General features: G+C 45.7%; 1 protein-coding gene, 1 long non-coding RNA gene and 5 other non-coding genes across 7 annotated transcripts; 5 read left to right on the top strand and 2 right to left on the bottom strand.

The window, feature by feature from the left end:
* Window positions 1-4,242: 4,242 nt before the first annotated feature.
* TMEM107 (transmembrane protein 107) lies at window positions 4,243-7,290 on the bottom strand. The gene is made up of 5 exons (XM_055576603.1): window positions 7,051-7,290; window positions 6,825-6,892; window positions 6,623-6,723; window positions 5,789-5,885; window positions 4,243-5,361 (listed from the first exon to the last, which is right to left on the bottom strand). Exons 1-5 carry the CDS (start codon window positions 7,135-7,137, stop codon window positions 5,292-5,294), a joined length of 423 nt encoding a protein of 140 aa, XP_055432578.1. The 5' UTR covers window positions 7,138-7,290; the 3' UTR covers window positions 4,243-5,291.
* On the bottom strand, window positions 4,403-4,538 carry LOC129651904 (U8 small nucleolar RNA). The gene has a single exon (XR_008714401.1). It is a non-coding gene; the product is annotated as a U8 small nucleolar RNA (small nucleolar RNA).
* A 76-nt stretch (window positions 7,291-7,366) lies between the features above and the next one.
* Window positions 7,367-13,041, top strand: LOC129649310 (uncharacterized). The gene is made up of 3 exons (XR_008713082.1): window positions 7,367-8,036; window positions 9,090-10,104; window positions 11,828-13,041. It is a non-coding gene; the product is annotated as an uncharacterized LOC129649310 (long non-coding RNA).
* On the top strand, window positions 12,341-12,412 carry TRNAW-CCA (transfer RNA tryptophan (anticodon CCA)). Its single transcript has one exon. It is a non-coding gene; the product is annotated as a tRNA-Trp (tRNA).
* TRNAS-GCU (transfer RNA serine (anticodon GCU)) lies at window positions 12,856-12,937 on the top strand. The gene has a single exon. It is a non-coding gene; the product is annotated as a tRNA-Ser (tRNA).
* A 118-nt stretch (window positions 13,042-13,159) lies between the features above and the next one.
* Window positions 13,160-13,233, top strand: TRNAT-AGU (transfer RNA threonine (anticodon AGU)). Its single transcript has one exon. It is a non-coding gene; the product is annotated as a tRNA-Thr (tRNA).
* A 390-nt stretch (window positions 13,234-13,623) lies between these two features.
* Window positions 13,624-13,697, top strand: TRNAI-AAU (transfer RNA isoleucine (anticodon AAU)). The gene has a single exon. It is a non-coding gene; the product is annotated as a tRNA-Ile (tRNA).
* The last annotated feature ends 600 nt before the right edge of the window (window positions 13,698-14,297 follow it).

Genomic DNA, 14,297 nt, shown 5'->3' with positions numbered 1-14,297 from the left:
TTTCATGCACTGGAGAAGGAAATGGCAACCCACTCCAGTGTTCTTGCCTGGAGAATCCCAGGGACGGAGGAGCCTGGTGGGCTGCCGTTTATGGGGTCGCACGGAGTTGGACACGACTGAAGCGACTTAGCATAGCATAGCAAGGAGACATGACAACTAAATGCAATGTGAAATCCTGGATTACACCCAGAATCAGAAAAAAAAAAAAAAGCATCAATAGGAAAACTGGAAAAATTCAAATAAGACTTGAGGATTAGTTACTAGTATTGTATCAACACTAACTTTCTTGTTCCATAATTCTAACCATAGCTATGCAAGATGTCAATATTTGGAGAAGTTGGGTGAAGGGTATATGGGAAATTTGTACTATTTTTGAAGGTTTTCCGTGATCTAAAGTTATTTAAAATAAAAAGGTTAGAAATGTCAAAGTTTCTTTAAGTGCTTTTGTGGTTTTATTTTTCAAGCTGTAACCTTTTATCTATCATTCATATTAGTATAAGGTATTGATCCATATTTTCCCCAAAAGGCTACTCAGTTCTTATAAACTCTTTTTTCCTTGCCTTTTACTTTTTCTGCACTGGGTTTTGGTGTGGCATATGAGCTTTTTTCTAGTTGCCAGCATGGGCCTAGTTTTGCCCTGCAGCATGTGGGATCTTAGATCCAACACTAAGGGGATGGAACCAGCATCCCCCTGCCTTAGAAGGTGGATTCTCAACCACTGAACCACAAGGGAAATCCCTAATAAACTTTATTGACTAATGATTTTCCCCACTGATCTTTTTTCTTTTTTTTTTTTACTTTTAAATCATAAAAAATACATAACATAAAACTTATCATCTTAAACATTTTTTTAAGGAATTTTTTTTAAGTTTTTTTTTTTTTAATTTGGACCATTTTCAAAGTCATTGAATTTGTTACAATATTGCTTCTGTTTTATGTTTTGGTTTTTTGGCCACAAGACAGGTGGGATCTTAGCTCCCTGACCAGGGGTCAAACCCATACCCCTGCATTGGAAAGCCAAGTCTTAACCACAGGACTGCTAGGGAAGACCCCATTTTAACCATCTTTAACTGTTCAATTTGGTAGGGTTAAGTATATTCATATCATCATACACCCAATCTCCAGAACACTTATCACCTTGTGAAACTGAAACACTACTCACTAAACAACTCATTTTCCTCACCTCCCTCCCCCCTCACCCACCACAACCTTGGCAAGCACCCTTCTATTACATTCCATCCCTCTGCTGCTGCTGCTGCTAAGTCGCTTCAGTCGTGTCCAACTCTATGCAACCCCATAGATGGCAGCCCACCAGGCTCCTCCATCCCTGGGATTCTCCAGGCAAGAACACTGGAGTGGGTTGCCATTTCCTTCTCCAATGCATGAAAGTGAGCGAAGTCGCTGAGTCTTGTCCGACTCTTAGCGACCCCATGGACTGCAGCCCTCCAGGCTCCTCTGTCCATGGGAGTCTCCAGGCAAGAGTACTGGAGTGGGGTGCCATTGCCTTCTCCGTCCATCTCTATGAATTTGAGCCAACTCTTGGAACTCATATAAGTAGAATCCAGCGGTTTTTGTTTCTTCATGATTGACTTATGCTGATTAACAAGGCACTAATTTCACAATAAAATGAAAACCTATTTTTGATGCTAATTGGCAAAGCGGCTGGTGTTGACTAAGAGATATATAGTTGAAGTGGATGAAGAAATCGAGGCACAAAGTGGTTAAGTGACTTATTGGCCATCACATTACCTTGGAGGAGAGCGGGTACACTTTAAACCGCTCCATAGCTCAATTCCGGTCTCTGCCCCCTGCTAGGGCTCACAGAACAGAGCCAAGCCATGGAAACCAGCACCATCTAGGTGATGCTTGAAGACAAGAGGTGGATGAAGTCTCCAAGGAAGAGTGACCACCATTTACAGGGGAAAGGGAGGAGACAACCCTATAATGTGTCCTCAGTGGCTGGCCAGCTGTGGGTTTTCAATCAATATTCATTAGATGAGTCTAAGAAGGAGCAGCCAGAATAGTTGGAGGTAAGCCAGGGGAGCTAATTTTCAGAAAGGAAGGAAGAACAACTTTCAAATGAGGGTAATGGTCAACATATAGAAAGGAGGTCGAGCCAAAGTCTGGAAAGAACCTCTGAATTTAGGAACAAGGATGATGGTGATCATCATCACTGGTGATGAACGATTTCTTAGGACTGGAGGAGCAAGAAAGTGCTGGTAAATGTTTAACAACCCACTCTCCAAGAAGAGTATGTATTCAAATATGTACATAAGTTTATTATAAATTTTGCTGATATAAAGGATGTGCAACAGAATCTGCAAATAATAAAATATACAATATTCTTTATTGTAAATTCTACTCTTGTATCCATAATTTCATAAATGGAATTATATCAAAAGTATTAATACAAAGATAGTAACATAAACATTGGTTGATATTTTTATTTACATTTTTGATTAAGATAAAAATGAAACACTGAAGATATGTTGAAACTTCACAGGTTCCTCAATGACTTGAGTGATTCTTTGCTGATAAGTTTTCAAATCCTGGGGGAATACTTCATTGTTGTGTGTGTGTGTGTGTGATATTTGTAGTATAACAGTTACAGACATGACACTTAAAGACTTAACCTGCATTATTTAACATTTTCCCCATCACTTTTTAAAATCTAGACAATCAGCAAAGCCTGATATGTAGTATTTGCCAATTTGGGGAGTATAAATACTCCCATTTAGGCCAGTTTCAAATTACTAACTTAATGTCACTAAATAAATTGGAAAGAGATACAAAGTAGTACATCATTTCTTAGTATTCCCACCATACAGATACCATAAATGCAAACAACCTCAAAACCATATAATAGTAAATTTATAAAATAACCAGGAACTGATGAGTATTTCTTACTCTGGTTTTGGGTTTTCTGTTTTTTTGGGTTTTTTTAGGTCTTAACCATTGGACTGCCAGGGAAATCCCCCTCTGTTTTAGAAATATTATTTATTTAATTGCAAGGTTACATATTCAATATTTGATATAGCTGTTTTTAACAATCAGTCCATGATGTTTCTGGAAAAACAAACAGCTTTCACAAATCAGTAAGCACACCACTGGGTGTGGTTAAAGTCAGGCTGTCATGGGATGTAACTCTCCTGGTCAAGCCTGTAACCATGACCGGCAATACCCACCTTTCTTGCCTCCTGGACAATCTGCTCCTCTCTCTGCTTCAGCCACACTCCAAGGCCTCACTCAAACTGCTCCTGTAGGAGCAACACTCCTGCCACCTGGGGCAGATTATCCCTACTCCATAGCATCTGCAAGTCGAGTTTGAAACATTTATCATAATTTGTTATTAAAGTACTCTGGGAGTACCAGAGATTGTTCTTTGTCCCCCTGAGCTATAATATCTGTGATGGCCCAGGCCGAGTATAGGTCACATTCACATCTATTTCCTGGGTACCACTATAGTGTATAGCAAGTGCTGAATAAGTATTCTCTGAGTGAATACTCATGAAGAAGGGCTGTGTGCAGAGACAGAAAGCATCACTTGAGGGGGCTCCACCAGAAAAGATCTCCTTTGATGACTTTTGCTTATTTAGAATGGCGTGGGCTCCACCATTTAGGACTAAAAAGTATAGATTAAAACGTCTACACTGAATCTTTCCTTAAAAAATGTGCCCCTGTGAGAACACTTACCCTGTGACAAGGTAGAACTTTCTTCTCTAATGCCAAATAGTGTGTTTCAATAACTTTCTTTTGAACATGTTCTAGCCAGGGGCCACCAGACAAAAACTAGGGTGGGTGTTCTAATCAGACTACTGAGTACACAGGTAACCTTTGCCAGGTTTCTGGGTTGGGCGCCCCAAACACCAAGGAAGTCTACCCTTTAGCACGTGACCCTTCCTGGCATGGCGAGATAGAAGTTTTGACAGCCATTCATTCACGACACCCCAAATTTGACAGACATTAAAAGAACCACTTTTTGGAATATCGGAGGTACACAAAACATGTCCCCAGATAAACTTCATGAAATTAAGAAAAAAAAAAAATCAACTAGCAAATTAGGATTCATGCAAAGAAACGAATCGTGGTTTAAGGTCCCTCGAGTTGGGAATAAAACTCCTGAAAAACCATACACTACACAAACATACCCAAACCAAACACTCTTAGAAAAGGAAAAAAAAAATACAACACACCCCAAACCTTACAGACGCCATTAGAACTAACACTGCTGCTGCTAAGTCGTTTCAATCGTGTCGGACTCTGTACGACCCGAAACACGGCAACACACGAGGCTTTCTCATCCTTGGGAATTCCCCAAGCAAGAACACTGAAGTGGATACAACTAACAACAAAACTCAATCTGATCTTAAGAGTATATTAATATTACGGATCGTCAGGAAGAATCAGATAGGAGCAATCAGGGTGTTGCAAGTCCTGATTACGCAGAGCCGTTAATCACGAATCATGCGAACTCCAATCATCATGTTCCATTCTGCCCTCCAAAAGGAGGAACAGGTAAGGATTATCCTACCTGACGATACCGAGAACGCTGCAATATTCCGTACTCCGGAAATACGACTCCGCTAACAGGGAGGGTGAGTAAACGACATGTTAGTCCGAGCAATCTAAAGCTATCCAGGTTCTTCCACTTCTGTTGTTCAATTTATTTGCAGATGTTTTAAAATATATTTTTCCATTTGGCTGTCAAAATAGCAAACGCTAATCCCTCCCAGAATGCTTCACTCTCTTAAAGAGCTCGAGGTACTACCCTTAAGCATCACCTTATTTACATATCTCCGCCCACTCCCTTCCGCCAAAAATCTACCGTAATAACTAAAATAGAAGCGACATTTAGTGTCTTAACAGTACAAGGCTGGAAAACAGCCTTCCATTTCTATAGCAGTTTGGCCACCCCAATTTTCTCCTGAAATTTTTGTCTTGATTTCTTTTTTTTTTTTTTTGGCCACGCTGCCTACCATTCAGGATCTTGGTTGCTCCACCAGGGACTGAACCCGTGACTGCTGCAGTGGAGGCGTTGGGACCTAACCACTGGACAGCCAGGGAATTCCTGTAAAATTTCTGTAAGTTTTGATCTTATCCTAAAATATATTTTATTACAAAGGACTGTAAACAAAACGCAGATAATCCCAGACTCGAGAGATAATTACCCCAACACTGACATCCTTCACTAAATGCAGTGTTAGAAGGAGGGCTGAAGCCTTCCTCTTCCAGAAAGGGTGAGTGGTCCTTCACTGCTTCAGCCTTCATCCCTACTTCCAGTCACGAAGGTATCAGAAAGGTTTCTTTTTCAGCCCAAAGACACTGATGAATAATGTCATTTCGGTGACAGCTGGGAGGGCACTGAGGAAGGTAGGTGATGGGTTCAGAGTTCCTTCTAATAAAAATACCCAGATCCTCAAGCCAGCGATCCCACCCCTCACCCCCTGAAGTGCATGTGTGACAGTGAAGTCACTCACTCGTGTCTGACTCTTTGCTCCGTTCATAGGATTTTCCAGGCAAGAACACTGGAGTGGGTTGCCATTTCCTTCTCCAGGGGATCTTCTCGACCCAAGGATCGAACCTAGGTTTCCCACATTGTAGGCAGATGCTTTACTGTCTGAGCCACCAGGGAAGTTTTAGGAGTGCAGGAGGGGAGGACTTCAAAAAGACTCGGGAATGTGGAGTGGATCTGGTATCTTACACATGGAGTAAAGGGCTGGGTAGGAGAAATCTTCAGATTTAAAGTAAACCTCCCTTCCCCGTCCTCAAACATTAGGTGCTACCATACCTGCAAAAGACAAAAATGTACCAATACGTGGTGCACTCCCAACGCTCAAATATGAAGAAGGCCAGGGCCACAGATGCACCACAGTGAGCCCCGATGGCTTGGGAATACACCAGAGTCAAGGAAAGCTTTTGGATCAACAGGTAGTGATGAGCCAGAAAAGGCCGGTGATGGGCCTGGCATCTGCATTCACAATCAGCTCCTGGTGAGCAAGGAATCTCTCGCTCCCTTTACCACACTGCAAAGGCCAGAGCCAGAAGCCCAGACTTTTGGGTTTTAGGATGGCCATGTGTAGAGGCCAGAGCTGAGCCTGCCCTGCTGGGAAACCAAGCTACCTCCATCCCGTATCTAGTTTGGACCCTTCAGGTGAAGTAGTAGACTCCCGATCTACTCCAAGCACACAGAAATGCTCACAGGGACACAATACACTGCTGGGATCACTTTTCAGCACCCTGGTGTTGAGAGCCTTCCCTGATCCATCTTCCTCACTTCCTTTGTCTCTTCTGCTTTCCCAAAGTGCTTTGTATCTTTACATCTGATGGCACCCGTGCTTATCACACTGAATTACAGATGTCTGTGCGTCTCCCTTTTCCTCAAGATAGAAAACTATGTTGTACTCCCATCTTGAGATCTCCAGTGCCTGGTGAGTAGCAGGAGCTCAAAAAGTGATCCGAGATTGTATTAAATCTTCCACATTGCCTAACATCTCTCCACAGGAGGGATTCTGTTTGCCTGTTAGAGCAAACACCATTGTGCCAGAAAGGCCTAGTTAAGTGGCTGAAGGGCGTTATGGTGGACAAGGGCCGAGGAGGAAAGGAGTACACGTAGAAAGGATACAGATGAGGCTCTGGGTGCTGTTGAACATGGAAACTCCTAAGAAGAAACCAGCCAGCTCCACTGCAAAGAGGGCCAGGGTGACAGAGAGCGCTGCCACCAGCCTGCAGAAAAGAAGGAAGTGGCTTAGGCCTTCTGGACTTTTTCTAAGACCCCTTCACTCCCACTACTGCCTAATTCTGCCCACCCTGTCCCACATGCTCACTGAATGTCCTGCTTCTCATACTCCTCAGGGGTGAATTTGAGAGGCAGGCAGGCCTGGATGTTGCTGTCCTAGGGCGCAGGGCAGAAAAAAAGAGAAGTTGAAAGAGGGTCTGGCGGCGGGATATGGGAGGACTCCACCGTGTAAGGCTCCGGGGGACAAAGGGTGGGGCGGGGCTGGGACCACCCCAAATTGGAAGGAGGAACGAGAAGAGGGCCATGGGTCTTACCCTGGACCAGAATAAGGTGATGACGACCACCAGATGCGCCAGGAGCGTCAGAAAGCGAGAGGGCACGAGCCCCGAGATCCGGCCCATGGTCCCCAGGGGAAGAGGTACTGCCTGGAGCAGAGGCCGTTTGTCTCTGGGGCTGGAAGCTCAAGGAGGGTCACTTGAGCTAGCAGACAAAAATTCGACGTACGCCGCCTTCCCCGCTTACGCCGGCACCGCTCAGTTGCCTTGGTAACCGCAAAAACGAGGGCTCCGACGGGACCTCTGAAAGTCTCGCGAGAGCTGCAAATTATCGCGCCGCCGCCGGCCCTCTGGGAAACGTTGGTCCGGGTCCACAATACCTTGTGCAGACCCCGAGCGGATGCAGAGAATCGAGCCGCCGGCCTTCCCGCGTGCAGACGAGTTGTCTGCACAGCCTGAGAGTGTGTTGTGGGGCTGCCCTGCATTGCCGAGTCAGCCCACACAGCACTGGCGAACGGAAACTCGGACACTCGCTCCTCCGGGTCTCCCCACGCCGGGAGCGGCCTGGGCCCCAGCCCCTGCTACTTTGCCCAGGATGACCCTCCGGACGCCACAGTCACCACCACTCCAGCCTTAGGGCGTCAACATGCCCGAGGCCTGGACACTCTCTTTTCTTCCATCCTCCGCATCCGTGTAGCTTCTCCCTGACCTAGGCCGAATTTGGAGAGGTGGATGCCCCTTTATTGTCCCGGAGCCCCTGGTTGTTGGCCGACCGTGTACCTGAACTTTTCCTTGATTCTGGTTCCCGCCCCGCCGCCAGCTTGCTCAGATTGGCGAGGGGTTTGCAGAGTACAGAAAAGAGCCCCTCTCCTGAACTAGGGTGTGGATGAGAGGCGTGTTGCGGGAATGAAGTGGACGAACGGTATCAGAAAAGGGAGTGGAGGAAGAGAATGAAACCCCGCGTCGCTGGGAGGCAAGAGTCGAGGGCGGAAATTCAGACTCTACGATTTCCTTATCTCTTAGAGGTATGGCCAGCTATAGTCTCTTTGCCCAGCTATAGTCTAAGCATCTCTCACGATTGGGACCTCACGGACCTTCGGACCTTATAGGTGATTTCCTGCAGAACGGAAAGTTCTCGCCGGAGTTCATGGCTAACAGTCAAGTCACAACTTCCAGCCCCCACCCCCACCCCCACCCCCACCCCCACCCCCACCCCCTACCAGATCATCTCCCAAGAATAATAATGGATAATCCATAATAAGAATAGAAAAGAGTTTTATTTGAGCCAAACTAATGAGTAGACTGGAAGCTCCTTTCCCAGATTACTCTGAGAAACTGCCCCAGCGCAAGCATCGTTTTCAGTGCAGTTTTGCATTTTGTAAGAACAAAGAACTTTATACAAGTCAGGGTTACATTTCTTTTTTTTTTTCTTTTTTAAGGACCAGATGATTAATATACAGCAGGTCAGCATGGCCTTGGCACCTGGAAAGCATCTCTTATCATCACATCAAAGGTGTCCCAGGAAAGGGGCATTTAATCTTTATTTTTAACATGGTCATTTTTTACTTCTGGTCAACGTACCCTTTCCTTTAATTAAAGCAGATATACAAAGTGTGTTTGATAGACCACAAGCAGGCTATTTTAGTTAGGATAAAATTCAAGTTGTGTAATGTTTAAGCCAGAATGACTTCCCTATATATTTCAAAATGTGAACACTTCTTTTATTACTACTCTCCATCTCAGTGCCTCTTAGGTCCAAACTACAAGCCCAAGAGGCATTTTTTAATTTCCTCATTCATTCATTCATTCATTCAACAAATAAGTCCCAGGCACTGTGCTGGGCTCATATCCTTGAGGAACAAGGAAGAAGTCTCTACCTTCCTGGGGTCAGAGAGACTGACAACAAACACGTCAACAAATAATAAATCTGCACGGTAAAAGTTGTAATAAATAAATTTTAAAGGAAATAGTAGAACAATATGATCAAGGAAATTTTCTTTGAAAATAGATCATTTGTTCTTAAAACTTCATTTTAGGAAATGTGGTCAAAACAGAAAAAATGTTTTTCTCTCTTGCAGGTCCCCAATGTACTAAATGGATTTCCTTTTTCTAAACCAGTGTGTGAAAAATTTCAGATGTCAAAGAGATAGTCAAAAGATGTTTCTTCAAGTTCCTTGAAGTTCCTTGGCCAACCTTGTTTCAGCTATATTCTGCCTCCCAGTCCCACTGGATTATTTTGAAGCAAATCCCAGACATCACCAAATAGTTCTGTCCAGGTGGAAGAAATTTTCATCCCACTGTCTTGAGTACTTTTAGCTGATCTAATAATTAAATTGACATAAGATAGATTGATAGGAGGGAAAAAATCCAATTTAATTCATACACAGGGAAATCTCACAGAAAAAGGACTACCAAAGAGACCAAAGGAGGCTGTTTATATGTTGTTTTTTGACAAAGAAATATTGTTTGTGAAGAATTAACAAAGGGGTTTGTGCTTGGGGTAGCAAACTAAAGAAATAGCAAAGTTTGTTATGTAGCTATCTTAGCCTTGAATTCCCTCACTCTGGTGATAAAACAAAATTTATATTTAAAGGCAGGATAAGAAAAACTGAACATAAAATTCTCTCTCTGTGTTTGTTTGGGCCTCTTCCTTCCCTCCCTAACGTGCAGTGTGCACCTGCGTTACATATTAACCAGATGGGAGTGACTGCTCAACTATACAGATCAATTTTTTCCCCTTTCTTCTAATGCTACAGTGTAACTTTTATTTGCTGTTGTTACTTCTTAAAACTTAAAAGAATAGCATTCTTTCTCAACTCTGTAGAGGGTCGGGAGTCATGGTGACTTGTTGCTCACTTTGTAAATGCTTACTTGGACTGTTACCTTGGTAAACCTTATGTAAATTATCAGTATGGCATTTTGATGTAGGATCCTTTGTCTTGAAAATGTACATGACTAGTGCCTTGGGCTTTTAACAGGCAACACACCACATTTGCTTGTCTCTCTTTTTCTGGTGTTTAATCTGAGCTTCGGGTTCAGGAGTATGCAGACTGAAGCAACCATTGAACATTTCCCACCAGTTTTTCACACCAGGTGAGCAATTTAAACTAGAAGACAGTGGGTTCAAGTCCTAACCCAAGGGTTCAAGTCCCAATCAGTTTTGGCTGGGTTTGAATCCCGTCTGAGTTGTGCAGTTTCAATGGGGCATTGATTTTAAGCCACAGCATGATGGAATCATGTTAGCATTTTAAAAGATGATTCTCTTTGACTGTTCTGGAGACAGAGACATTAGGGAGGAGTCTACTACAGTCATCCAGCGAGATGGCAGTGGGAATAGGGAATGAGGGCTAACAGGAGAATTATGAAGGAAATGAAATTGAGTGAACTTGGTGACTAGAAATGGGAAGCGAGGAAGGGGAAAGAGTCAAGATGAATCCAAGCCTCAGCTTGGCCTCTAACTGAGAGTGCAGAAGACTGGGAAGGAAATGAGACAAGAGGGAAGGGGACAGGGCACAACCTTTACAAGAATGATGCAGCTACTGAGAACTGGATAGGAGAGAAAAATGGTTAGAACCGTTCAGGCCCAAGATGGCAGAAGATTCAACTTCCAGTAGACCTTAAACCTTATTACATGCCCATCCTGTATATTAACATGTTGAAGGACACACCCACAGGTACCATGACACTTCTGAGGCAGACCATAAAAGGCCAAAAAGGGGGGCAGTGGCCCAATTTCTGGAAATCCTCACCCCTTCCCTAAGTAGTTAGAATAATCCTCCCAATTGTTACCCTCTGAAATTACTCAGCCCATAAAAACTTACCACATTATATTTCCCAGTGCTCTTTCAGAGATGGCCCACACTTTTTATGGAGCGTGTTCAGTTCAGTCGCTCAGCTGTGTCCGACTCTTTGCAGCACGCCAGGCCCTGGAGCCTACTCAAACTCATGTCATGTCTCTCTCAATAGATCTACTTCTTACCTATCTCTTTGCCTCTCCCTGAATTCCTTCTATGCCGAGACATAAAGAACCTCAGCTTCATAAGTTCTGACAGGAGGTGTACTGTTTCAGCTGGGAGATTGTGGGTTTGAGTCCCGCCTGAGGTGGGAAGTTTTCGAAGGATGACAGGGTCAAGTGAAGGTGTCCAGCAGGCACTAGACTGAATCCAGAGAGGTGGGAGCAGGATTCAGGAGCCCTCAGCACAAAAGTGATGGCTGACTCCAGGGAAGGGTTTACTCCAGGGAAGGTGTGCAGCATAAAGAGAGAAGCCAGAACTCCTAGGAAAAAAGGACAGAAAAAGAGTCTGGAGGGAGGGGGACGGTAAGATAGGGGAAAGCCAGCAGACAGAAGTGTCATGACAACCAAGGGGGAAGGCTCTTAAAGGATGTTGCCCAGTCAATTAAGGTCAGGCTTCTCCGCTGGCTTTGACTTGTCTGTAGTCCCTGATAACTTTCTTTGGCGGTACTGGACCCTTGAACTTCTTTCACCCTTCAAGAAGCAAATGAGCAAATGTGTGTGTGTGTGTTTGGGTGGGTGTGTGGCGGAGGGGGGGGGGGGTGGCGTTCTTCCAGCTTCTGGTATTCCTCTTTATAAGTTTCCAGCCTGGTCTCACCTGGGGAGCTTTAACAGGTACAGATATTTATGTCAACGGAAATCAGAACAGTGGTTGCCTCTGTGAAGGGCGGGGGGATCGACTCGTAGAGGATAAGAAAGAACCTTGTAGGATGAAGAAGATGTCTTCTATCTTGAAAGGGTTGTGGGCTGAATTCTTCAAAGCGCATCAAAATAAACACTTAAGATCTGTGCATTTCATTGTAGGTAAGGGATTCCTCAGAATCGTCAAAAGTGACAAAATTACCGATGCCAAGATTCTACCCTGGATCTTTAAACCCGAAACTCCAAATTTGGGGCCTGTGAGTAGCTATCTGGAAGGCTCCGCAGGCGGCTGTTAAGGGCTGGAAAAGCTAATCTCTGTCCCAGACGTGCTTCCATCACCTTCGGCCTGGTATTCCCAGTCCTTCCACACGTTTCTGTGCCAGTCCGTCCCCGCTGGGCTGTGAACTCTGGGACCCCCAGCGAACCAGCTCTAGGCCGCCTTATGGTCTGCAGGAGGGCGGCGACGAGGTCGGGGCACCGATGAACCCGGAGCCCACAAAGCCGCTGCCCTCCGGGTGGCGGGCCCTGCTGGTCCCACGAGGCCGGAGGGAGAGAGCAAGCACCACACCGGGGGATTTTAGAAGTTCCAGAAGGCCCTCAGCATCTCGATCGCCACAGCCGGCCGCCTTATCGTCCAGTCGTCATGGGGAGACCTGTCCACCCCCGTGGCCGGCCGACCTCGTGGCGCAACGGTAGCGCGTCTGACTCCAGATCAGAAGGTTGCGTGTTCAAATCACGTCGGGGTCAGCGTTCCCTTTTCTAGAGCTCGGGTAGCTTTTATTTATTCTTATTTGCAACTCTGTTGAGGTCCCATCCAGCAGATTAGAGAAGAAACACTTCACAGGGGCCGGAAGGGGAGGGTCCCTGGCTCCAAGTCCCGAGCCGCCCCGTCGGGGAGGGGGGGGAGCTCCAAGATCTCGCGATAGTTTTTACTGTAGATCCGGGGACTGTAAATCTGGGCGGATAGCGGGGTTCCTGAGGAGTGACGCACGCCCCAGAAATCCAACCCCGAGTCGGGTGCTCGCGCAGGCTAGGATATCGCTCGGCAGCCAGAGCCCTGCGAGTCGTCCTCGCGGTGCCGGGCGGGATCCCTCAGGACACCATCCCTACGCGACGTAGTTAGGTTCACGCTTTCTCCGAGAAGGAAGAATCCAGACCCCAGAGAGGAGATCCTAAACTGCTTTCCTGTGGACGAGGTGGCCGAGTGGTTAAGGCGATGGACTGCTAATCCATTGTGCTCTGCACGCGTGGGTTCGAATCCCATCCTCGTCGGCCTGCGATTTCGCAGCTGTCTTTATATTTTATAACCTTGTGTGTGCCAGGATTCAATTTCTGTGTCATCCTTTCAACCTATCCCGTTTTACATCCGCGGATTTCGCACCTTCTACCTTGTTTTCCAGTACGACCGAAAATTAGAAAGGTATCCCGGCATTCATTCACCTAACCTGGAACTGACCTGGCCAGGGAAATGAGGTGGGGAGGTGGTTGCGCGCGGGCGCCGTGGCTTAGTTGGTTAAAGCGCCTGTCTAGTAAACAGGAGATCCTGGGTTCGAATCCCAGCGGTGCCTCCCGAGGTACGGGTTGCTTTTACACCTCGAGCAAAGAGTCGTAGGCTTCTGGCTTATATATAATTTTCCACATCTCTTAGGGAGTCTACCGTGGCCACCAGACGGCCTTTTCTATTGCCGGTTGTGCACCTCAACGCTAGGTGCATGCTGTCAGCCTTGCGCTCTATGTTGGCACGGCGACCTGCCAGTCAAGCACCTATTTACATTATCTGTGTTTGCCACTATTTTGGCTTCGCTTTTACTTCCCGAAATGATAAGTGATTCCGTTTTCGTAGTCTGTTTCCCTGTTTTCCCAAATAAGCTTACCCGTTTTGAGATTTTCTCACAGATAGGACTGATTAGTAATTTGTATTTTACATAGATCCATATTGAGAAAGCTTCTTGTCGACTGGCCGGTTAGCTCAGTTGGTTAGAGCGTGGTGCTAATAACGCCAAGGTCGCGGGTTCGATCCCCGTACGGGCCAGGGCCATCGCCTTCTTTTAAAGAAATTACTGTCAATTTTTTGTTGTTAAGGAAGGTGTGTGGAGCAACATCTCCAATTCCGGAACTGTTCACACCTCGAGGCGAGGAATAACGTCTTTAAATTCAGCCCAAAGACCTAGTGTCTTGAGTTACAGGAGGAAAGTTTAACGGAACTAGATCCCTATTGTGATCTGTTTCTAAATCTCACCATAACGGGAGCTTCTGAAATTTACTATGTGACTGTAAACGGAAGGCGGCCAGCAATTGGCACAGATTGTCCTAGACCATTCATAGGGCACTGATCAGCAGAGTGTGAGAAATGGGGTCAAGAATGGAGCTAGCAAGTGTTTCTAGTCTTTAGAGCACAGATGACCAGTTTGCCCAGTCCCTGCCTGTCCACTTCAGGAACTAAGACAACCCTTCCTCCCTTTTTTCTTCTAGATCTCCTTGCTTCTGATTCTGCTTTTACTGCATCTCTCAGCCCATACCTGTGTCTTACCTTTCCTCAGATCTGCTGTTTAGGAGTAGGACATATCCTTCCATATGTGGCCGGAGACCCCCACCCCACTCCCAGCACCAGCCCCAAGAAAACTCCACGAAA

This window comes from Bubalus kerabau, chromosome 4 (genome assembly GCF_029407905.1).
Source record: "Bubalus kerabau isolate K-KA32 ecotype Philippines breed swamp buffalo chromosome 4, PCC_UOA_SB_1v2, whole genome shotgun sequence".
Lineage (NCBI taxonomy): Eukaryota > Metazoa > Chordata > Mammalia > Artiodactyla > Bovidae > Bubalus > Bubalus kerabau.
The sequence above is the reverse complement of the archived record's forward strand: the minus strand, read 5'-3'. Positions and strand labels throughout refer to the sequence as shown.

What these genes read in the sequence shown, in the direction of transcription:
- TMEM107 (XM_055576603.1), bottom strand. Translation starts at nt 7,137, where the DNA reads ATGGGCCGGATCTCGGGGCTCGTGCCCTCTCGCTTTCTGACGCTCCTG. An exon ending in TCACCTTATTCTGGTCCAGG is followed by an intron (nt 6,893 to 7,050) that starts GTAAGACCCATG and finishes CCTGCGCCCTAG; the next exon opens with GACAGCAACATCCAGGCCTG. An exon ending in TATGAGAAGCAGGACATTCA is followed by an intron (nt 6,724 to 6,824) that starts GTGAGCATGTGG and finishes TCTTTTCTGCAG; the next exon opens with GCTGGTGGCAGCGCTCTCTG.